Consider the following 24,826-nt stretch of genomic DNA (forward strand, 5'->3'; position numbering starts at 1 on the left):
ATCACCTGGTAGTTAGATTAATATGTTTTCCATCTCTTATACTCTTTAGGATATTGTGTATAACTGAAAGAGATAGATAGAAACGTCTATAATGATTGGCATAGTGATATGAAAAGCCAACGAGAAAACGTTAAAAGGAACGTCTATAGAATTCTTTTCACGCAAGTAATCAATTTTCTCGCTAGTGCATTGTACTTTACGATTAAACTAAAGCTATATTGTATCTCTCTCTCTTTCCAGCTATTTATCCCACATGGTGGTAGGGTCAGCTTTCCTAATTTTTCTTCTCCACTTCGCTCTATCTACGACATCGTTCTCGGACACCTGGCATTCCTTCATATCTTTCGACACCACGTCCCGCCATCTGGTCTTAGGGCGGCCTCGTGATCTTCGACCGGGGACAGAAAGTTGCAGCGCCAAATTTCCCACGTAGTCTGGTGGTCTTCTCTTTACGTGGCCATACCACCGTAATCGGCTCTCCTGCAATTTATCCGCTACATCCCGCACCCTAGGCTTCCTCGCACGTATTAGTTGCGGATACGGTCGTGCCACGTTATACACATAGATGTTTTATCAAAATGTTAAAGTCTTTCATGTGAAAAATCATAAAATGACCTCTTCCGCTGTGGGTGCAGCGTGAGGCAGCGTGACTCTTACTGACTAAAACCCATCATGTTCCTTCTTAAGCCCTTTATGTACCAGGGCCGCGGTAACTCGCGCGAACAATCCCGTAGCCCCGACAGTTTTAGTTAGACCTATATGCGTTAAATAGCGGGAAATACGTGCAACGTAGCATACGTGCGTTATTCAATGGAATAAATAAAAATACTACAAATTAAACAAAACCATTTAATATATTAAGTTATAAATACATAACTTGGGCTATATACATGCACAATAATATAATACAATGCAGATCACAGTCTTATATGGTATTCAATATATTGAAATGTCGGATGTCTGTTGATGCGAACTAGCTAGCTACCTCAATGGTGATCGTCAAAATAAAATAAATAAGTCTAATTAAAAATTTGAATTGTTTATGGAATGAAAATTATTGTGATTTTTTCACAGTCATACAATTTGGGAATATAAGGGCGCGCCTAGACGGGCCAGTGTAGCAAATCTAGATGGGCCTTAGTTAAAATCTTATTTATCATGTCACAGTTTTAAAAATCTGATCATTTTGAAATACATAAAAATTATTCTAGTTTAAAGGTCAACAAACGAGCCTTTTAAAATTTTGCTAAACTGACCAGCTTCAAAAATTAAGATCAATATTATTCGATATTATTGTTACTACAAGATCATTATTACAGAAAATATTTTTATTGCACGACAAAATCAAAATATAAGTTCAGTTATATTCGAGAATAAATCTCAAGCTTAGTCTAGAAATAAAATTAAATTGTGACCTAAGGGCACAGACGCCAGCAGGTCAACGAACCCGAATCTGTATAGTTGATAGGTTGATATCTGTTATAGTTGTGAAATAATATAGTTACCGGCACGAATCTTGAGCTCTGAGTGCCGATAACTATATCAATCGAATATTAACCTTCTACTATTGTGATAAGGTTGAAAATCTATTGAAGACATTTGACAGATAGAGGTAGGTTGACATTCTGTCATCTGTACGTACAAATCGTATACCGAAGAAACGTTTATTTTATTGCCAGTTGTAAAACCTTCCATATTATGGTAGTTTTGTAAAATGATTACATTTCTTCGATATAGGTTTTGAAAACATAAAGAGACATTAAATATTAAAATTAATGGAAGATCTTTCGTTCAATTGAAAAGGAAATTAAAACCTATGTTTGTGACGTCATTTGTCAGTTAATGTTAGGCTTTTTGGTAATGCACTATATAATAAAATAAATTAATATAATTGTTTTGAATACAGCGTTGCATCAATTGTCCATATTTTGTAGGTTTTCAAAATAGATACGTATAATTTTGCCGTCCATCCACGGTTTACCCTTTCTTAAAAAGTAATAATTTAATTATATTATGTTCTGTGAAATAATATTAAAATATAATGCATTACCAAAATAGCTTACACATAAAATTAAAATGATATATTTACAAAATTATCTATAATCACTTGATTTAGTAACTCTATAGTTAAGTTACTAAAATTATTATTACTAAATATCTTAATTTAGTCGACGTGACTTATATTAGTATTGGCATTATTATATTAATTTGTAGTACACACTGAAGCCACAATTTTGGCTCTTAAATTAAGAATTTAGTAGTATCCACTGAACGGAGAAATTTCATGGGTTTCTTAGAAAAAAAAATGTTGCTTCAGTGTATCACTACTTAAATATGAGCAAAAGCTTAGTTTCTGCGTACGAATCTAATATTCTGAATGACCATAAAAAGCGTTATTTCAAACTCATATTTTGTGTAATATCTTTTGTATTTAATGTATTTTGAAATCCAAAATATGTCAAAATTGCTCGCATTAAAGAATATGTCCGAAAATTTTCAATTTTCATAAATAAATTGCCAAAAAGACATAGATACAATCAAGAACTTATTTTTCTAAGTCGGTTATCATAATCTATATAAATAAAATGAATTGTTGTTCGTTAGTCTGATTAAAACTCGAGAACGTCTGGACCGATTGGGCTGATTTTGGTTTTAAAATGTTTGTAGAGGTCCAGGGAAGGTTTAAACGATACGAAGTTCGCGGGATCAGCTAGTCCTTTATAAAGATTCGTACAACAAAAATAAGCTTTACATACCGAACTAAACTTAGTACAGAACGCCCACGAATTACATCTAATACAGTGTAAACATTCGAAAAGACACGAGAACAAACTCGGTTGTATTTACAATAATTTTATATCTAGCGCTAAGAGTGACAAGACAGCCATTTTAACCATGTTTTTAATGTTACGCTCCATTTTTTATAAATCCGTAAAGGTGGAGTCTCATTTATCCGATATCAAAAGTCTTTGCAGACAAATCAGCGTCAAAGAAATCGTTTTATTTCCTTTACACCTGTCATAACTGTTAGCATGTAAAAAATCTAAAATTCGTTTTATTCGAATCGGATAAATGTGCGTCCACCATTTTGCTTAAAATTGGGTATGACTGGAAAAAGTTTTAGGTAAAATATGGTTTCAAGTTTTCAACATCGTTCATTGAGAGGGTACGGTGCCTTTATGTATGTATTTGTAAAGTTTATGTTAAGTAAAGTAATTATTCCGTGTTTATTATATTATTGACAGATAGGCAATTATTTTGTCATAATTAACATTTGTTTAAGGGCTTTGTTTTAGCTATTTCAGTGATTGTTATGCCATTTCATAAATACACAGTGTATTTTTATACTTCAGAGTGGTGGGGGCATATAATACCCCAAGTAGTCATATAAGGAAATTGCAGACTCAATAAGCTACACTCACTAAAACATTGGGACATTCATATAAAAATCTACCATTACAGTATAGGGTGATTGGCACCCCAAGTTGGGGTTCAAAACCCCAAGTGAGAAGTCGAATAGTCACAATTCATCCTCCATTTGAATAGGCTTAACTAAAGATAAATTATCTTGATATAACTTAATTTTAATTTGCTACTAAAAATATAACTTAATCAATTGAATAAATTTTAAGCAGTAGTTTAATTTATAAATAACTAGCGGCCCGGTACGTGCTTCGCTACGTATAGCTAAAGTCCACTATTTTGTTAAAAATGCGATAAATAAAGAACCGAAACTTTACATAAACAAATCTACTACATAGTCCGAACAAAGCCTGAATATTTGATTTGGATAGGTGACCCCTTCTTGAGTTATAACATTACAACAAAAGTGGCATTTATTTTTATTTATACAAAGGTAGAATAAATGTAAGATGTATGTATTTGTGTAAAAGTCCTATCAAGAATATTTACAACTGTTACAGCCTTTTATCGTCCCACTGCTGGGCTGCGGCCTCCTCTCACACGGAGAAGGATTGAGCATTAATCACCACGCTTGCTCAATGCGGGTTGGTGATTTCAGACTTTATAGTCCAGGTGGCCTCAAGATGTTTTCTTCACCTTTTATCAGCCATAGACACCAATGACTGCGTTTCGGATGGCACGTTAAACTGTAGGTCCCGGCTGTCATTGAACATCCTTGGCAGTCGTTACGGGTAGTCAGAAGCCAGTAAGTCTGACACCTGTCTAACCAAGGGGTATTGGGTTGCCTGGGTAACTGGGTTGAGGAGGTCAGGCAGGGCAGTCGCTCCTTGTAAAGCACTGGTACTCAGCTACATCCGGTTAGACTGGAAGCCGACCCCAACATAGATTGGGAAAAAGGCTCGGAGGATTGATCAAGAATGTTTACCTTTACTTAAGTGCCTACTTAGATGGAGTATATATTAATAATAATAATAGTATTACTAGTGTGTTGGCTAGCCCCAGGTGGGGTAGTACTTGGTCCAGTCGTAGTCGGGAGCCAGGAACACGCGGCGTCCGCGAACAAAGCATGTTACTATGCCGCGGTATGCCGTGCGGGAACGCCGCTCTGTGGGAGGAAAAATAGAATAACAATTAGGGGAAAAGGTAACAGGCATTAAAAACTGTAAATTTGTAGGTATAGTTATCGGCACGGATAATGAGCTCTCGGCGGAAGAGCGGGGATCGCTTTGCGCACTGTACACTTAAGGCAATAAACCAATAAATCACTTCTGCGCAGGTGAAGGTCAGGGCTCAATATCCTTGCTGATGATTATAATTCGTCGAAAAATCTGACTCATCAATCTTTCAGAAAGAAATTGGCTAGAGATATAATAGCACCGTGCCTGGCATGGATGCCCTCTGTTTTCATCTCTGGCAAATTATATACTATCTTACCCCAAGGTATATTTTGAATTGCCATCCATTTTGAGTTCGTCTCTTTATAGTACCCCATATCACCTTTGGATATCTTATAACCATTGCTGAACACAGCATTCTATTTGCTGCACACTGCATTCTATTGCTACACTCTGCATCCTGTTGCTATACCATGCATCCTATTCCTACACCCTGCATCCTATTGCTGCACACAGCATCCTATTACTACACCCTGCATCCTATTGCTACACCCTGCATCCCATTGCTACACACTGCATCCTTTACTACACACTGCATCCCATTGACCTAGAACCTGCTAATATTGCTACAACTCACTCTAAAGTCGTCCATAAGGCCCAGTTTCTTGGCGGCCCGCTGGTAAGTCTTGGCGTTGCTGTACATGACCCGCACGGCATTGTTGCCGGAGACGCCGCTCGCCACCTCCTCTGCCGTCATCTCGGGTAGATTGTATACTTTGTTGACTAGAGCGTCGTCGTAATTTTCCTGGAAACGGGGAGAAATTTTGGATAAATTAGATTCACTGTATAATAAATATAGGTATAAAAAAATTGTTTTGGTATTTATAGGTTTATTTTAATATTCCAACAGACCATTCGTAAATTTTACAAAAGGAGGAGGAGAAAGAAAGAGGGAAAGGGGAAAATTGAAATTATTATAATAATTAGATTTTAAGTAGAAAATGTTTATTTTAGTTCCTTCATAATCATAATTAATTTTGTAAATGTTTGCACGCCATGGCAAATGGCAAACATGTTTTAAGCACATTTATTTATTTTTATATATTTATTTAGTACACATATTTAATTGTACCATCATACATACATACACACGCAGGTGCATGTACGTATGCGCATGTTTATGGCAAATAAATGATTCTATTCTATTCTAATGAAAATTTAAATAGTATTCAAAGTTAAATAAGTTTGAGTGTCAAAAGCGATGATAAAATCAATAGAAAAATAAATCTAAAACGTGGAGAGGTCGGTGAGAACTTACCTTGAGCAAATATGTGAGGTTTAACTTTGTAAACTCCACATACTCCATGTTCAGTTGTATATTACGTAGATGTATGTCGAAAAATAGCCCTTTGCTTACGCCTATCTGGAAGGGAACAATTTATTTTATTACTTATTTTCCTATATTGCACGCACTATGCATAAATACATAAACATTTTGGAAAAGATAATGTACAAGGGCGAGTTTAACCCAGAATAGGGTTTTACATATTTTTGAGAAAGGAAGTTTTTACATATTAATTCAGTAGTTAATTAATTTAGTCATTATTATGAGCAAGTTTAATTACTCAACAATCCCTAAGATCCCTTGGAATCCACAAGATGTCGGGTGAAACTGCGAAAATAGCCAGTTTGTTAATTGTAAGTATTCTTACCTTTCCAAAGGAGTATGTCCTCGATATTTCAGGTCGTATGCACGCCTTGCCGTCAATATTCACTGGGTTACGCAGCCAGTCGTCAAAGAAACTGCAAAGCAGATTGTATGCATTTTAGAAAAGAGGAACGCAAATCAACTGGTCTGAATGACACTACTTTTATGCAACCGCGGAGGGACGTCTGTACATAATTTTTGAAGACTTCATCTGCTTCTTTGCATCCGCAAATCTAAGGCACTTGGTCAGATTTGAAAAATTCTTTCTATGTTAGATGGCTTATTTATCAAAGGAGTCTATAGTGTACACCCACGGGGCACGGGATGCTAGTCAATACTATAAAATAGCCATTAAGGCGAGGAATTGGTCAACAATAATTCCATAACCGGCACGCGCATCTAAGGCGCCAAAGGGGTCGGAGCGTCTGAGCGGGGCGAGGATAACAATACGCGCGCTAGCTTATAACTCAAAGTCGTAAGCGACAAAATGGTTTTGTAATTTTATTATTTAGAAATGATAATTTGATAAAAATTCCTTCTACAATTTTAAAGAGTATGTATATACTCAACTACTAAAAAGTTAAGAGGCTTAAATCGGTCCCGTATGCCCATAATATGTGAATCTCTTTTAAAAAGAGGTATGTTTGATATATTTTTCTCTGTTATAAAAGTTACCTAATCATGTTTCTACGTCTAACAAAATAAGGTTTATATCATGAACTTTCAGGTAGCCAAGTTGTATTTTGATCCGTTTTGTATTTACTGAGAAAAATTGAAATCCTTGGGGCCAAAATTCCAATTCGTCCTATCTGAGGGCACGGCAGTGCCAGCCAAGACTCGAGCAAAACGGGCACGGCCGAACTATCTTTCTCGAAGCGTTTCGCGGCTATTTCAGCCCCTGTATCTTCCATGTGAACAAAGCTAAGAGTTTAAGTTTTCGATGACCAAGAGTAAGTATTAAAACAAGCTCAGTCTCAAAATTACAAGACATTTGAATAAATAGTTTACGAGTTATGAGCGATCAAAGTTACACCATTTTGTCACTGAGTCACTCACTGACCGATCATCAAAAGTCTAAGGTACTTCTAGCAAACTTAGAACCTTCAAATTTGGCACCAAGATAGGTTATTAGCTACATATAAAGGGAAAATTATAAAAACCTTAAAACTTAAAAAAAAATAGGAAACAAATTTATATTTGCGGTTTTTCAAGAACATTGTGTATGTATTTTGACTGCATTGATAACTTTGTTATTTATTTATGTACAAAATTTTACTATTTGTTTTATTGTTACGTAATAAAATATACCACTATTGTTATTATGTATTAAATATACATACATATGAATAAAAAAGCTAGGTTAAAATGAAATGAATAATCATAAAATCCAGATAAAATCTTTCATATTAATGCAGTGCAATAAATACTGCATGCTCGCTCGATAGATGGCGTTGTTCTGGTCTAAATCGCGCTATGGTTTCGTTACATAGCTTAGTATAAGTAGTACTTAAAAAAAAAAACAAATAATTTCATGTGATAGCGCCATTTACCTCTGAAATAGATCTCTTTTATTCTAAAAGATATTCGATTCAAGAATTCGAAATGTTTTAGTTAAAAAAAATGTTGTTTACGTGCTACTTTAGGTGTAAATATTTAGCTTGTTTACAAGCTTTTATTTAGTTTCACCTGTCCCGTTGTCTGTAATCAAATCTTGCAACTTAAATTTGATCCACTTCCCGGTTTCCGATTGAGCTGAAATTTTGAATGCATGTATAAATCGGATGACAATGCAATGTCATTGTGACATAGAGCTGATCTGATGATGGAGCTGGAAGGTGGCCATAGGAACTCCGTAATTAAATGATGCAACCCTATCGAGTTTGAGCTCATTAGATTCGTCTTGACAAGTACTTTGATACTATATGGTAACCAGGATCTGATGATGGAGCCGGAAGGTGGCCATAGGAACTCCGTAATTAAACGACGCAACCCCGTCGAGTTTGGGCTCATTGGAATAGTCTTGACGAGTACTTTGATACTATATGGTAACCAGGGTCTGATGATGGAGCCGGAAGGTGGCCATAGGAACTCCGTAATTAAACGACGCAACCCCATCGAGTTTGGGCTCATTGGATTAGTCTTGACGAGTACTTTGATACTATATGGTAACCAGGGTCTGATGATGGAGCCGGAAGGTGGCCATAGGAACTCCGTAATTAAACGACGCAACCCCATCGAGTTTGGGCTCATTGGATTAGTCTTGACGAGTACTTTGATACTATATGGTAACCAGGGTCTGATGTTGGAGCCGGAAGGTGGCCATAGGAACTAATTAAACGACGCAACCCCATCTAGTTTGGTCTCGTTTGATTCGTCTTAACGAGTCTCTTGCTTTCGTCCCATATTAATTATATATGATTGATTGGATGGATGACCCAATGCCAAGGTGAGCACGTGCCGAGGGCTGAATGGTATGAGGGTGTATAAACATGTCTTACCGCTAACGTTGCGCCTCAAGGTACCAGGGTGAACCCTGTTGTATTGTAGCCCTTATCCTTCTACAACGGACCTCTGGGGGATGGACCGTTATTTGTCCTATACTCGTGGGAATAACATGAAGAAAACAGAAACAACTACAGAACGAAAACGACGTTTAGAGAAGACGAAATTGAAGAGACAAGAGAAGCGATGTCCACAAGCGGCAACGCTTAGAAAAATGAGTTTAGCTACTGCTGAACATAGAGAAAACGAATCGTTAGAAAACGCACACATAGGCAAAATACCGACAGAATACGTACACAAGAGAGAAGAAAAATGAATTACAAGAAGAACACTTGGCCAGACTCGACAGGAACAGAATACTCAGGCAAGCAAGACAGTTATCACAAACAGCAGAGGAACGCATTGTAACAGCACAGAATGAACGGCAGAAAAAGACTAACCAGAGGAATGTGCAACGTGGTAGCATTGAGTGCTTTAATAATGCGATAAATACATTTTGTGATAAAGTGTGTAATATTTGCACGAAGAGATGCTATCCCCATCAAGTGACCAAATATAATATTAGTGCCTCATCTCCTACTTATCTTTCACGAGAATTACGCGAGAATAAAGAAGGATTGATGCTGTGTTACCGATGTAACAATCACATAAGTAAAAGTAACACGTCCGTGAGGCATATTGGAAGAGCTTGGAACCTGGGCCTATACCTCACGTTATACAACGTTTGTCGCAAACTGAGAAGCGCCTTTTTCTCGGATAATACCATTTTAAAAATCTCGAATTAAAAATAGAGGTACTAAAAGTTAAAAATAAAATTAAAGAAAAAAACCTTTTAAAACAAGCTTTTATTTAAATGCCCTAAAAGAAAAATAAACATTTTACACTAAAACTTTTACTGTTAACTTATAACGTCATTTCAAATTTAACACATTTGACACAATTTATATATTATAAAAGCTTGTCGCGAGTATTACTAAGTATTCGTATTTTCTTAGTTTTATAATTTTAATAGGCAGCAGGTACGAATACTTAGATCTCGCGACAAGCTTTTATAATATATAAATTGTGTCAAATGTGTTAAATTTGAAATGACGTTATAAGTTAACAGTAAAAGTTTTAGTGTAAAATGTTTATTTTTTCTTTTAGGGCATTTAAATAAAAGCTTGTTTTAAAAGGTTTTTTCTTTAATTTTTATATATTTAGTTACTTGCACGTAAGTTAATTTAATTTGTTATATACTTAGAGAAGAAAGAGACCTACAAAAATAAATTATATCCCACCAAAACATTGAATGTAAAAAAAAAGCCAATCCTCTACGCAATTCCTCCACCGTAAAAAGTTTTGAGATCGCATAGAAGCCAAGTCCTGTTCAACATTATTTGTAATAATAAATCAATATTTTGTGACTATAATATCAATAGTTTTGTTCACATTACAATAATATTGTCTTGGCCATGAGCACAAGTTAAAAGTCGCTCCTTGAAATAATGTGTTGAATTGATAAATATATATTATGGACATGATTTTACGATTGGACTGATTGGAATTTGAGATCACCATGGACTAAACATGCGCCATAGTACATGTGCAGTTCATTGATGTTGGATGATACTCACTGTCGGTCATTTAGTAACAATCGAATAAACTAAAAGTATTTAATTATTTGATTTTAAACTTTATGTTTTACTTTCACCTCTCCAAGATATGCTGTATTATATTTGTAGTTTATTGTGCTCATGGCCAAGTCAATATTATTGTAAAGTGAACGAAACTATTGATATAGTCACAAAATATTGATTTATTATTACAAATAAAGTTGAACAGGACTTGGCTTCTATGCGATCTCAAAACTTTTTACGGTGGAGGAATTGCGTAGAGGATTGGCTTTTTACATTCAATGTTTTGGTGGGATTAAGTTTATCATATATTACTTACGCAGCGGGCCATTTAGGTGCGAGTGTAAGCCACATCTCTCTCCGCAGCACCCAGCCGAGCCCGGGGAAGAAGTCGGTGCGATGCAACAAGTCGGGTCGGGACATGTCTATCACTTCCAACTTACCGTTATCATATAAAACTCACACTTTTATCCTGGTACACGAAATAGTTCCCACGGGACACTAGAAGCTAGAAAATCCTATAAAGTAGTCACAAATAATAATAGTTTATTACTTACGCAGCGGGCCATTTAGGTGCGAGTGAAAGCCACATCTCTCCGCAGCACCCAGCCGAGCCCGGGAAGAAGTCGGTGCGATGCAACAAGTCGGGTCGCGACATGTCTATCACTTCCATCTTGCCGTTGTCATTCCATGCTGATATGCACCTGAAATATAACGTCAGTAGAATATATCATCAGCCTAGCCTTTACCAACTAGAGATCGCCTTGCGGTCTAAGTGGATGGGTACCAGTGTTTTATAAGGAGCGACGGCCTACCTGATCTCAACCCAGTCACTCAGCCAACCCGATATCCCTTCATTTCCCGAGCATTTTCCCAAACATTCTGGGGTTGGCTTCCAGTCTAACTGAGGGTGCAGCTGAGTACCAGTGTTTTACAAGGAGCTACTACCTATCTGAAGTCCTCAACTCAGTTACTCAGGCAACCCTTTGGTAAGACTGGTTGTCAGATTTTCTAGCTTCTGGATACCCGTAACGACTGCCAAAGGTGTTCAAATGGCAGCCGGGACTTAAAGTTTATCGTGCTTTCCGAAACACGGAAGAACTCGTCATGACAAGATGGTCACCCATCCACGGATTAAACGTGGCAAGCGTTTTATATTACACATTGCACATAATTCGGTCATTGTAGGTACTGTAAGAAGATCTGATGTTTAAAAATTACAAGAAGAGATTCTTGCACTATCAACCAATGACACTTTGCCAAAACATCGTTTAAGAATGTCAAAACAATATAGATTATACCAACTTTGCAGTACAATTCCGACCTTATTGTATTTAATTGTCTCTAGAAAAAATTGCTTTAATGTCATTCGTTGATATAACATGCTACCTTCATTTAGGTATGCAAAACATTTGCGTTGAGTTGCACCATTTAACTATAACGATAACCGAACCATTTTCAGTTGTCAAGTCGCCGATTTGACCAATGGGTGGCAAGTATACGGCTGGTTATAGTTTGGTTATCGTTATAGTTGAATGGTGCAACTGGATCTTAGTGCGTAGGATATTATAATGGTGAATGGAAACTTACCAAAGCGTATGGTCTTTGAGGAGTAGAGGATATGTGCCGAGGAAGTACTCGAAGAAATCCGGGATATGTCCAGGTCATCTGAAATTAACGATAAATCAATAAATCCCCGAGTCTTAATATATTCATGATGGAAAATAGTACACAAAATAGGACAATAACATTAAAATAAAGTTATAAAACACTGAAATGCAAAAATAAATATACGTTTACATCGATCTAGACTAGAAGTCGATATCGCAAGTTTTGCTGCTTTACTTATTTGTATTTAGTTCAAGCAATGTAAGTCTATTTACCAAGGGTCATCAGGTTGCCCAGGTAACTGGGCTGTCTCTCCATATAAAACACTGGTACTCAGTTGTATCTGTCACCGTAAGATTACAAACATCGTTACATTACAATCTATCTCGAGAGATTGTAAACTGTCGAATTATTGTGAACCGTAACATCTGATTGCAATTTAACGCATTATTTTTCGCTATATTATAATCTATCGATGAGAAATTGTCAAATTGTCAACTGTCCGAGAGCTCTCCCTGATTGGTCAGTCTTTTTGTAAGATCGACCAATAATCCGTTCTGTTCCCATGGAGTTCCCGTAGAGTTAGGAATGAAATAGAGGTGTCAGTTAAATAAAATAAATGCTCTTCAAAAATTCTTCAAGGATTTATTATTTAGTACGAGTATGTAATTAATATTCCTGACATATGGAGAGAACAAATTGTAACGAAATATTTATTCTTCAAACACAAATTGAAATTGGAAACATATTGATTTCTGACACTTACGCGAATATTAGACATTTAAATAAAACTACTTTTACGGATTTTATCGCGGTTATATTATATTATTTAATCCCGACGTTTAAAACCGACCGCGATAAATCCGTAAAAGTAGTTTTATTTAAATGAAACTGGAAAATTATAAGAAACTTTATAAAAAAAAAACAAAACAATTAGGTAGTTTGTCTTCAAACACAAATTCATTCCTAACTCTACGGGAACTCCATGGCAACAGAACGGCTGGTCGTGATTGGTCGATCTTACAAAAAGACTGGCCAATCAGGAGAGCTTTCGGACAGTTGACAATTTGACAATTTCTCATCGATAGATTATAATATAGCGAAAAATAATGCGTTAAATTGTAATCAGATGTTACGGTTCACAATAATTCGACAGTTTACAATCTCTCGAGATAGATTGTAATCTAACGATGTTTGTAATCTTACGGTGACATATCCAGTCAACACTGAAAGCCGACCCCAACATAGTTTGGGAAAATACATTAGAAGGATTTTACGCTATAAGTACGAGAGAATAACAGACGTAAATACTAAATACGTTTTGCTACTGCAGTTCGAGTTTGACTGAAATATAAACAGACAGACTTATAGTGTCATTTCATTACTAGTACTGATGACATAACAGGAACTATGCAAAGAGATTGTTTATGACCTTGCACTGAATAGGGAAGGGGACAAGCAAGACAAGATGGGCCGATGGCTCAATTATTTACTAAGTGAGTTATGTTCTAACGAAACTGCAGGTTAATTTTAACCATAACAATATTTATTTTTACATATTTTGTGTGCAAAATCAATCAAACTTTTGAACGTCGGGACAAGACAGCCCCAAAACGCCCACCCTTCACCACTTCCTATGTGATTTTGCTGGAAAGAAGTTGACATTTGATAGAAATAATGACGTTTTGTTATGGCAAAGTCACTGAACTTTGCTTCCTCTGGTAAAATTGTTGAGTGCAAATTAGTTTGCCACCGGTCAGCGATCAGCAAACAGAGATAAGTTTGAATACATTTTGGAATAAAAATACATGTATTTAGCCTTCATAACATGAAAATGTCAAGATTCTAAAGTGTATAAACCACAGATGACTAAATAGTTACTACCGTATAACAGCCGAAGCGATTCCACGGAAAACCCTGAGCTATCACTACTCCAAATTCCACGTTGAAGTGCTAATCAGTTCAGCACTCTAGTTTAAAGGCTCGAGAGTTATTGCAAAACTGTTATATGCTCTCCAAGTTTCTGATAACACCTAGGTATTGTATGTGTAAGCGATAAACGATTGCTCACTTGCTTTATGACATCGTCCATATATTGTACAAATCGCTTGTTCTCACTATTCCTTCACTCTCATAGCCCGATGGGACGGCAATCCGACACGACCGGAAAGAGATCAGGCGTAGGATCGACATTAACGTGCTCTCCGATGCACGGGTGAATCAATCACCAACTTCCAGACTACGGGCTGCTTTGTGTAAGTTTTAGAAAACCCACACACAAAGCGATTTCGGCCCGACCGGGAATCGAACCCGAGACCTCGGGCACAGCAGCCGCGCTTGCGACCACTAGACCAACGAGACAGTCATAATACCAAAATAACATAAGTGTCAATACACTTTAGTTGTTAGAAATGCTAACAATATGTTCACGATTGGTCAACAAGGCCGGGCTAGTCAATGTACGAACCACCATTGTGTCACGGTATTCTAATGAAACCATTCATATGGACTACACTACAACACTGCATACAATTTGGGACAGTTTTCAGCGAGTAGAAATATTGACAGAAGTTACGTTTTCATGGGCCATCATCTGCCTAGCCTTTAGGCAACTATGTTTGGGTCGTCTTCCAATCTTACCTTATGCAATTGATTACCAGTGGTTTACATGGAGCGACTGCCTATCTGACCTCTTCAACCCAGTTCATTGGGCAACCCGATACCCCTTGGTACGACTACCCGTAACGACTTCTTGCTTTACATACCAGTTCTAACGCTATGATTATTTATGTAGATAAAGCTATTTAGGACCGACGATTTGGAAAAGGCAATGGATGGATGCGGGCTGCCCATGACCTGTATGATTGCCGTAAGGAGAGGCCTACGTTCAGCAGTGGATAGCAATTGGCTGATATGATGATGATGTAGCTATTTATATCTTCCAAGTGATCCTTTATTCCACCAAAGCATTCCCCAAAAAGTGTTCTACAGAGGTTGTCTGGAAGAAAGTGCTGTTTTATAAGACCGCCTATTGTAGGTACTTTCTTTGTGTGTTGTTAATTTTCTAGGTAAGTATACATTAAAAATATAATATATCTATCTACTAACCTTCAACAATAATGACCGCCTCATGTCCCAGGGTCTCAAAACATGGTTGAGAGCGAACTTATAATGCCTGGCTATCTTATAATATCCTCTAAACTTGACTTTGACCCTCGGGAGCACGATCTCCGAGAGGTCTGGTTGTCTCACCACGGAGATTGAGGAATCTAGAGTCGTGTAGGACTTTATCACTTCGTATGTTGCGTTGTGGCCGCAATCCTGTGGAAAATGGATAGAGAAATAAGTTTTATTTAAGGTTATATTGAAGACTGTAAACAGGAGTATTGTTATTGTTGTTAGTGGAGGTGTAACTTCAATCCCTGGTTCAGGCCATGGTCCGGGGCGAGAGGGAATGGGATGCCGTCGCCTCCTTCTGCGAAGCGGTCATGCTCGAGAAGGAGGAGGCGGAACGCCAGAGAGTTCGCACCTCTCATCCCGGCCGCCGCGCTGGACCAGGTAGACACCATGGGCGCCGGGTGTCGCGAGATGACTCCCGGCCACCGTAGGCGTGGGTCTGTGGGCGGTGAGTTCGGGTGGCTCATCGTCCCTCTGTCTTCTAGACGACAGACCCGTGTCGACGGCGCGCGTTGTTCCACGCGCTCCTCAAAGAGATGTCAGCAACCCAGCGGGGCCCAGCAGGGCAAGGCCTGCCGGGGCTGCGGGTTGTTCGAAAGAGATACCGCGGCCCTGGTACATAAAAGGCCTATGACGGAACACGACGATTTTAGTCAGTAAGAGTCTGACACTCCTCACCGCTGCTAACCCACAGCGGGAGGGGTCATTTGATGATTTTACGTCGCTAAAAAAGGTGTAACTTCAATAGTTAATTTATTCAAGTTGAGGTGAAGAAAATCGTCGATTTAAAATGCATATGATTCTATGCATTTTAAGAGACTAAATTAAAATTGTTCAGTGACTTTCGGATTGCCACACTTGTTTAAATTCAGTGAACAGCTATTTTAAACATTTGTAATAGTCAGAAAATTATGGCATAGGTATTGTTCAGCAATTCATGGACGATATGTTGTTCAGCAGTTATTTCTATGCATCATGTTTTACCTTGAAACTTCCACATAACAAGTAAAACACAGTTGTACAAAAACTTTATCTAACCTAACCTAACCCTTTGCGAAATAAAGGGCAATATTGTCATGTCTGTTCTGTTTTATAAAATTATCGGACTCAAATATCAGTTATGAATAATAAATGGCTGCTTATAATATAAAAGTGTTGAATATCACGCTATATCAATGACATAAATACAAACAGAAAGAGTTTATGAATTTTAAATATTTTTAAAAAGACCATGAACGATTCAGGGAATACAAAACTAGGTTTCTTTAGAAATCAATGTATTTTAAGTGGTACCTAATAGTCTTCTTGGAACGGATAGGCCCTTCGGCAATTTGTTATCAATTGAATTTTGCTTTGTAACAATTGCAATGAACAGGTTAAAAATATTTCAGGGCGAAATTATAGACAAAATTTTGTTTTTCAATGCAAAAGACAGAGACTAGTTTCCGCTAATCGTACGTAATATGCAGTGGTGACTACTCCGCGCTACCGAATAAAGTCTATAGCCTTCCTCGATAAAAATAAACAAACTCTTCATGTTAATGTAAATTATCATATAGAAGTATACAGGAGAGTTTCTTTTGACTGAAAAAGGAAAATGTCTCTCATCTAAAATCAATAGTAAAGCAATAAAATCTATCATAAAACCGACATAACCTAGTCGTTATCGTGGTATCTAGCAGTAAACCGTACATAATTTCAGTTGATAATTGCAATCAGCGCTGTATAAAGATATGCTCTTATGAAGATTAACATTTTAAACTATAGTGGTAAAACTACACAGGTAATTGGAAATTTAAAAACTTCTCAAACTCAAAAACTTTATACTTACTAAGAAGTGTAAGGAGTCAAACCAACATCGTCTTGCCCCAATGGCCAAACTGACCTTCGTGGTATAGATGTCCAACAATGAACGTTTTTACGAATTTTACGACGACTCAACATAAACAAAAAATATTACTTCTGAAATTCGTAAAAATCTCATTCTCAGGAATTAAATTCCTAGATCTTGGCGACGAGATTTTAAAGCGATAAAACATAGCGCAATGTACATATTTATTAAATCTACATTGTTTTTACAAATAATAAATTACTTTGATGTTGATACTTACAAAACACCTTTTCATTAGGTACCATACCGTTTATTAATTATGTTACCTTATTTGTATTTTTTATTATTTGAAACACAAACGCGCCAAAGAAGTCATAGGAAAGCGTTGATAATCCCCACTAATAAGGCTTTTGTGGTGAACAATAAAATGAGGACTGATTTATTGATTCTGAACTCATTTTGTCCGCTTCGTTACACTACGCTCGTTTGTTAACGCAACTTCTCTCCACTTAAAACAGACAGATGGTGCATTTTATCCGACTGATCAGTTGGGTTGTTTTGTGATCAATTTTTAAAAGATGATTTGGCAAAAATATAAAGATAGGTAGGATCAGTTCCTCTCATAGTTCTAAAGTTTAGAGCTATGCTCTAAACTTATGAGAGAGACACTTTTAGAGTCTAAAGGAGGACAATCCGACAAGACCGGCGATAGATCAGGCACAGAACTGGCAGGCTTAACATTATCTCACGAAATAGGGGTGAACCCCACAAAACAACGAGGCAGTGAAAAATACTACAAATAATGCAGATCCTCAACTCAAACTATAAACACTTTTTGAAAGTCATACAAAACGTACACCTTTCACCGCTTCCTAAGGGTGGGAAGAAGACTCAAGAAGAAGAAGCGTAACAAATGTGTGCTGGGAAGAAGAAGAGGCTCAACACACTTCCCAGCAAGACCCACAGAAATATAATCTAATATTGATAGAAAATTATTTAAAAGGCACTTACCTGACTAACTATAATGGGGAAGGTCTCCTTACTGGGCCTGAACTTGACCAGGTTATCTAAACACCTCTTGACTGTCACTCTGTCACACGCTATCACTAACACTGGCAGGATTGGTTGCGCTACATCTGAAAAGAAAAACATTAAAAATATAATCAAAATATAGAAGAAGGAAAGCCTGTGTTCGCGCGAGTTACCGCGGCCCTGGTAAATAAAGGGCTTAAGAAGGAACATGATGGGTTTTAGTCAGTAAGAGCCTGTCACTCCCTCACGCTGCTAACCCAAAGTAATTTGATGATTCCCCTTGGCTTGGTTGGTAAACCCGAAAGCCCTTTTTATGGATGGTGTTTTACAAGGAACGACTGCCTCTCTAACCTCCTCAACCCAGTCACCCGGGCAACCCTATACTCCTTGGTTAGACTGGTGTCAGACTTACTGGCTTCTGACTACCCGTAACGACTGACAAGGATGTTCAATGACAGCCCATTTACAAAGTGTACATTATAATATTCAGATAGCATGTTATAGAATATATTGTGTCATAAGCGACACATGAATTTATAAATAATTGACAGATTTAACTAAATTGCGTTGACATTGAACGATTTCAACCGTCACGAATCGAGAGCAATTTTCAACGATTTTCATCCATTTCAGTACAATTTTACGACCAACGGCATTTGATATGCATACTGGTTGTTCATGAAAGTTTCAAACTATGTATTGAATGTTCTTCGATTCGTCCTCATATTCCTGGTTTATTTCCTTACTAGCCGTTTTCCCGCGGTTTCACCCGCGCTCTGTAGGAACTACTGCCTGTACCGGGATAAAATATAGCCTATGTTACTCGGGAAGAGTGTAGCTTTCCAACAGTGAAAGAATTCTGCAAATCGGTTCAGTATTTTCTGGGCCAAACAAAAATACATGTATAGTATACAATAATACATATTATGTAATAGGCACATGTATATATGTAATGGGTAGGTAGGCAAAAAATGTTTCCTGTTTACTAGGATATTAGAATAGATAGCAAAGTTAACAGGATAACATCCAAAATAAAATCTAGATAATTACTGTAGCAAGGATAAAACTAAACCTTTCTGACAATAAAAATTAGGTACATTCACGTAAAGATAATAATACCTATCCTCTAATTGACAAAATTACATCAAAACTGTACAAAATCAACTCTTATTGCTTGACATAAGGTCGAAAGTTCTTAATTTACTTATTACACTGCAAGCCAACAATACAGGTCACACAATATTAATAAAACAGTTTAATTAAGATAAAAGAATCATTCGTCGACATCTGGCGTACATGTGGCTGATAAAATGAGAATTGCTATCACAACTTTTTTGGGGTCCCGTACATAAATGGTAAATCTGGACCCTTTTATTGATACGTCTGGGTGTATCTCATGAACCGTGATAGTTAGACAGTTGCAATATTCACAGATGATGTATTATTTTGCCGCTTTAACAACAAATACTGAAAAGTAGAATACAAAATAAATATAAAAGTAAATGGTTCGACTAGTGGTAAATAGTTCTTAGAATATAAATGCAATTCGACATATTGTTTATCGGATTACATTCGCATCAAAGATTACTTTGAGGTATATTACTACCGCCAATGATAAGATCATCTCTAAAGAAATAAATCATTAAAAACATACTATGTTATCTTAATTTCGCAGTACTAAAGAGTAAAGACTACTACAAAAGTGATTTCTTTGCGGATACGGAACCCTTTGTGCGCGAGTCCGACTCTTTGACGTTTCTACTGATAAGATTGTGAGATGCGTGTATCTGTATAGTAACAAAATTGTTACATTTCTCGTCATTGATAAATCTACATAGGTATGTAGATGCTACCAGATTATCAGATTTTCTTATCAGCCTGAAAATATGGTTCTGGACGAAATTATGTATGAAAATACGCCCATCCCATACCTACTCGTTCCCTTATTATCTCAACGGAATTTATAAAACAACTAGCTTCCGACCGCGGCTTCGCCCGCGTATGGTATCGGTTATATCGCGTTTCCAAGAGAACTCTTCAAAAGTCCGGGATAAAACTATCCTATGTTCTTTCTCAAGGTCAACTCTATATCTGTACCAAATTTTATTTAAATCAGTTCAGTGGTTTAGACGTGAAAGCGTAACAGACAGACAGAGTTACTTTCGCATTTATAATATTAGTAGGGATGGGAAAATGGTTTCTGTACCTATTTACCTACATAATAACGTATCTTTTACAGTAGGCATACACAACAAGGCAATAATTTTAGCTCAGTTCTAATCATTCAATCAAAATACTCCCTTCTTAGCGAAAGTCGGCGAAATTACACCATTGCATTGTCATTCTCAAGTCTCAAGTAAGATCAGACAAAACATGTAACATTGCTTGCTTACATAACAGAACTAATTGTTTTCACGAGCCACTGAAGGTTAGCATTCCACTGAAGTTTTCAGAGAACATTTTGTAGTAAGATTGATTTACCTACATGATCATTTTCATAATGTTGGGTACGAAAATTGGATTTTTGACTTTAATTAGTGTAACAAAAGCTAAATAATCATGTAACAGTGTATGATTAGCAAATAATAGCATCCTGGGCGAATGTCGGCTACGGCGGCTGTTCTCATATAAGAAGATCAGCAGGACATATTATAGTGCACGAGCATTTGCGCAGACACAGGTGCACCCACTATTTCTTCACTCTCGTAGCGCGATGGGACGGCAATCCGACACGACCGGAGAAAGATCAGACTCAGGACCGACATTAACGTGCTTCCGATGCACAGGTGTATCAATCACAGACTTCTAGGCTCCGGGTTGCTTTATAAAAGTTTTAAAAGCCTCAAAGATTTTCTGCTCGACCCGGGTATCGAACTAGAGACTCGTGATCAGCAGTCAGCTACGCGACAACTAGACCAATGAGTCAGAAGCGATTATCAAATAAATAGGTAAGTATTTTTAGGTAGGTATTTTTTATATATCAAGGAAAAGTTCCATATGTGTGAACTGATAAGTTTCACTCTTTTTTTATCAAAGCACCTATTTAATTGAAAACCGCAAGAGCTCAGAATACCTAAAAATATAGTTTAAATGTAGTTAGGTTAAAAATTGAGGAAAAGCTTGACTTAATTATTATACAGTTAAAGTAATTGAATGTTTGAATCATTAAAATGCTAACTAGCTAACAAGCCAATTATTAAAAACTCATATTAAACAATTAATGTTTTCTATTGAAACATAGATTTAGTTTACTAGTTTCCTCCTGCTGTTTTATCCATGACCCAAGGGAACTTTGTTCCTGCTGACCATGGAATTACAAAAGTGGCCAGTTCCATTGAAATTCATTGAGAGATTTTTCTTGAAAGAGAAACTAACTTTCACATTATTAATATTGGTAGAATGTAAGATTATTCAATCTTAATATATAACCAGTATGTTTTGTTAAACATTTCATACTGTTACGTCTTTTTATCGTCCCACTGCTGGGCTGCGGCCTCCTCTCACACGGAGAAGGATTGAGCGTTAATCACCATACTTGCTCAATGCAGGTTAGTGATTTCAGACTATATAGTCCAGGTTTCCTCAAGATATTTTCCTTCACCTTTTATCAGCCATTGGTGTACAAGATATACTTAGAAAGTACAAACAAACTTAGAGAAGTTGCATTGGTACTTGCCTGAACTGAATCGAACAGACACCCTCATACTGGAGAGGTTGGTTCTTTACACACTAGGCCACCATGACTAAGCATTTCATGGTTTACATACAACAATACTAACTGTCCGTACTCACACCAGCGTCAACAAAAATAGGTGCATTGACATTTTATTTGTAATTCATTTAGCATATTACTGCTACTCACAATATCAGAGTTGACTGGACTTTACAACCTGTTTAGTGATAACCTTCTTTCTTGTTTATGGAACTTTGATTTTTTTTTTCATGAACAGACATTCATGAAATGAAAATACGCCTCACATTTTTCACACTTTTTTTTATTATATTATATTGTTATTAAATGTCTATTATGGAGTTGTAAATAAAATAAAGCTTGAAACAATTAAATGAATTTGTAAACAAACTGTTTTGTTATGTGTAATAGATTATTTTCTTATCTATGTACTCATAAATAGGTGACATACCAACTAAGTTGGGAAATTATCTATCTTTTACACAGTTCAATCTTAAGTTTGTACACAAATACATAGACAATAATAGCATTTGTGGTTTCCCATTGTTTCACAAATGTTACGTGGGACTACTGCCAATACCGGGATAAAATATAGCCTATGTAACTTGAGGATAATCCAGCTTTCAGTGTAAGAATTTTCACATCAGTCAGTTTCTGAGCCCCTAGGGCTATAATGTACCAACAAAAAATAAAGTTTATAAGTATAGTCATAAAATTAATATGGTATGACTACTCAGGTCTTAACAACACAAAGTAAATGTGTAAACAATTTTAAAATGCCACATGCAGTAAGCTGGCTAAATTATAAGGTACAGTTTCGCTATCATTTCACCCACATCCAGAGGGAATCACTACCCACATCTGGATGAAATGTAGCCTACATATTACTCTGATGAATAAGCTATATTATTGCTAAGTTTTATCAAAATTTTGTTCTGTAAGTTTATGTGTGAATCAGTGTGAAATAAACACACTTCTGTATATCAACATTTCATGATTATGATATTAGTGTGTTGTGGTACTTACGCTGTAAAACTTCCATATCTTTAGCATTCTCCTCTTCTTCTCCCTCATTAATGTCATTATCTGTCTTCCTCAACTTCTTAACTTTCTCTAACAAGCGATTGCTCTCAGCTATCTGCTCATCCATCTTTTGCTGCAGTCTTATTATCCTATTTTCTATTTCTACGGCGGCATTTTTATAGCTAGAAGTCTTCGGCACTTCTATTACAGAAGCGTACGATATTAGAATCCATAAAACACCAAACAACCCACGAATATAGTTAATTTCTTGATATTTAAACGCATTTTCGAACACTATTTTGTTAACGTCTATGTGAGAAATATGTTGTCATGGACAACTTAGCTCGTCCATAGTCCCGTAATATATGTTCCCGCTATGCGGTGGACGCAAATGTAAATAAGAAACATCACAATTGATACTCAGAACGTACAATATTCGAGTTCTAAATTCTTGTAACACATTCACGGGGCCAATCACTTCTCACACATCGTTTTAACGACAGAAACTTTATTGTAACCGTTGATTAACACTTTTACTGTTGATAAAGTGAATAGTTTGCGATAGGATAATTGAATAATTACGATTTTTTCTTTATAAAACCACAACAAACACCGCTCGTACGTGTGTACACGTCAAAAACAAATGACGGCTGACAGCTGGGTGACCAGTGTCTGAAATATTAACGTACCGTAATAAACTGCAAATGGTAGAAAAATCTTTGAACTGGGGATCCTTCCTACCAATCATATTATTTCGAAACAGTCGAAACGAGGTGCAGGTTTTTTGTGATTAGTCTGTTACTGTTTTAAGAAGTTTTTATACCTTTGAATAAAATGTCACGACTTTTGTTAAAATTATCGATTATTTTCTTCGTACTCTAATTTTTAGTTCTATAAAAGTTTATGTTAATAATTAAATAAATCTTTAGATAATACAACATTTTCGTATGAAACTACAATCTATATAATTCTACTTACATAGTCTCAAGAGATTCCCAGCAGCATGCCATGTAGATCGAACACTAATCACATCGATCTTGCTCAAGTCCACCCACAATAAAACAAATAGAATACACAGAGTGTCACACACAGCACTCTACGAGAACAGCTAAATACACATCGTCTGCAAGCAGTTTTGAACCCCAACATCTTACATTTAAAGTCCACATTCAAAACATCAAACTGTCTTGCAGTGTGTCTGCAATCGGATTGCCGAATTCACAAAGATTTAATGGTAATTATATAAGAGCTTACATTATTTTAGTTTAACAAGCGTATTTATTGAGTTTACTTCGAGAAAACTGTTTATTACTGTATTTTTAATTGAAAAATTTTGCTATAATTTAATTAAACACTCCACTTTTCAGTTTCCGAGCCTGAATATTAATTGAAAGCACTTCAGGCATATAAGTGCAGCTATAAAACTAGCACAAAGGTAGTTGTTATCACAGTTGTACCAGTAATAAACTATGGCACGGTATAAAACAATGTTATCGTGGCCAATGAGAAGAATAACACTAGATATGTCGTGTGTTACTAGTCTTTGAACTGGTTAGCCAATATAGTTACAATATGGACGAAGCATTCTATAAACTTATAAAGATTATTATAGCTAAACGGTCATCTGTTGCCTTGTATGTATGTGTGATTGAAATAAATGCAAAAGTACTGAATTTTATGACAGAGCGACTCGTTTTTCATTCATGAGGATTGAGGAACCATGTAGCTTAAGTATTCAGGATGATTAAGAAGTAATGTGATAACAAGTATTTAAAACCGGGTTGAATTGAACTCAACGTTTGGTATCTGAACGATAGGACCTTAGGAGGTGATGTAGAGACTATATGTATTTCAAGATTTACTTCATTTAAAACATAATAACCAAATGTGAATTGTTTATTTCCGCATTTCCGCCAAGCCAAGACTGACAGACAACTGACAATTTCAAAATTTCTATCACAAGTTAAGCTCCACAGATCAAGTAAAACATAAACAGTCTCTCCGCCTCCTTGGTGCTCCAATGCTAGTCCAAGCTTTTTCCGAATTTATTTCCAAATAAATGAACAAAGGATTAGCATGGTGATCCAACAAGGTAATGCT

At 36.5% G+C, this 24,826-nt stretch overlaps 1 protein-coding gene across 1 annotated transcript; it reads right to left on the reverse strand.

Moving 5' to 3' along the window:
- Positions 1–835: 835 nt before the first annotated feature.
- On the reverse strand, positions 836–23,332 carry LOC110384682 (alpha-1,3-mannosyl-glycoprotein 2-beta-N-acetylglucosaminyltransferase). Its single transcript, XM_064042100.1, is given in 14 exon segments — positions 836–4,516; positions 4,519–4,528; positions 5,176–5,343; positions 5,857–5,961; positions 6,251–6,341; positions 10,684–10,782; positions 11,018–11,068; positions 11,955–12,018; positions 12,021–12,032; positions 15,081–15,122; positions 15,125–15,293; positions 17,992–18,116; positions 22,730–22,960; positions 22,963–23,332. Coding segments are annotated over 14 exon segments (1,317 nt in total). The 5' UTR covers positions 23,012–23,332; the 3' UTR covers positions 836–4,415.
- Between the last annotated feature and the right edge of the window lie 1,494 nt (positions 23,333–24,826).

The sequence above is a fragment of the Helicoverpa armigera genome, chromosome 27, assembly GCF_030705265.1.
Source record: "Helicoverpa armigera isolate CAAS_96S chromosome 27, ASM3070526v1, whole genome shotgun sequence".
Lineage (NCBI taxonomy): Eukaryota > Metazoa > Arthropoda > Insecta > Lepidoptera > Noctuidae > Helicoverpa > Helicoverpa armigera.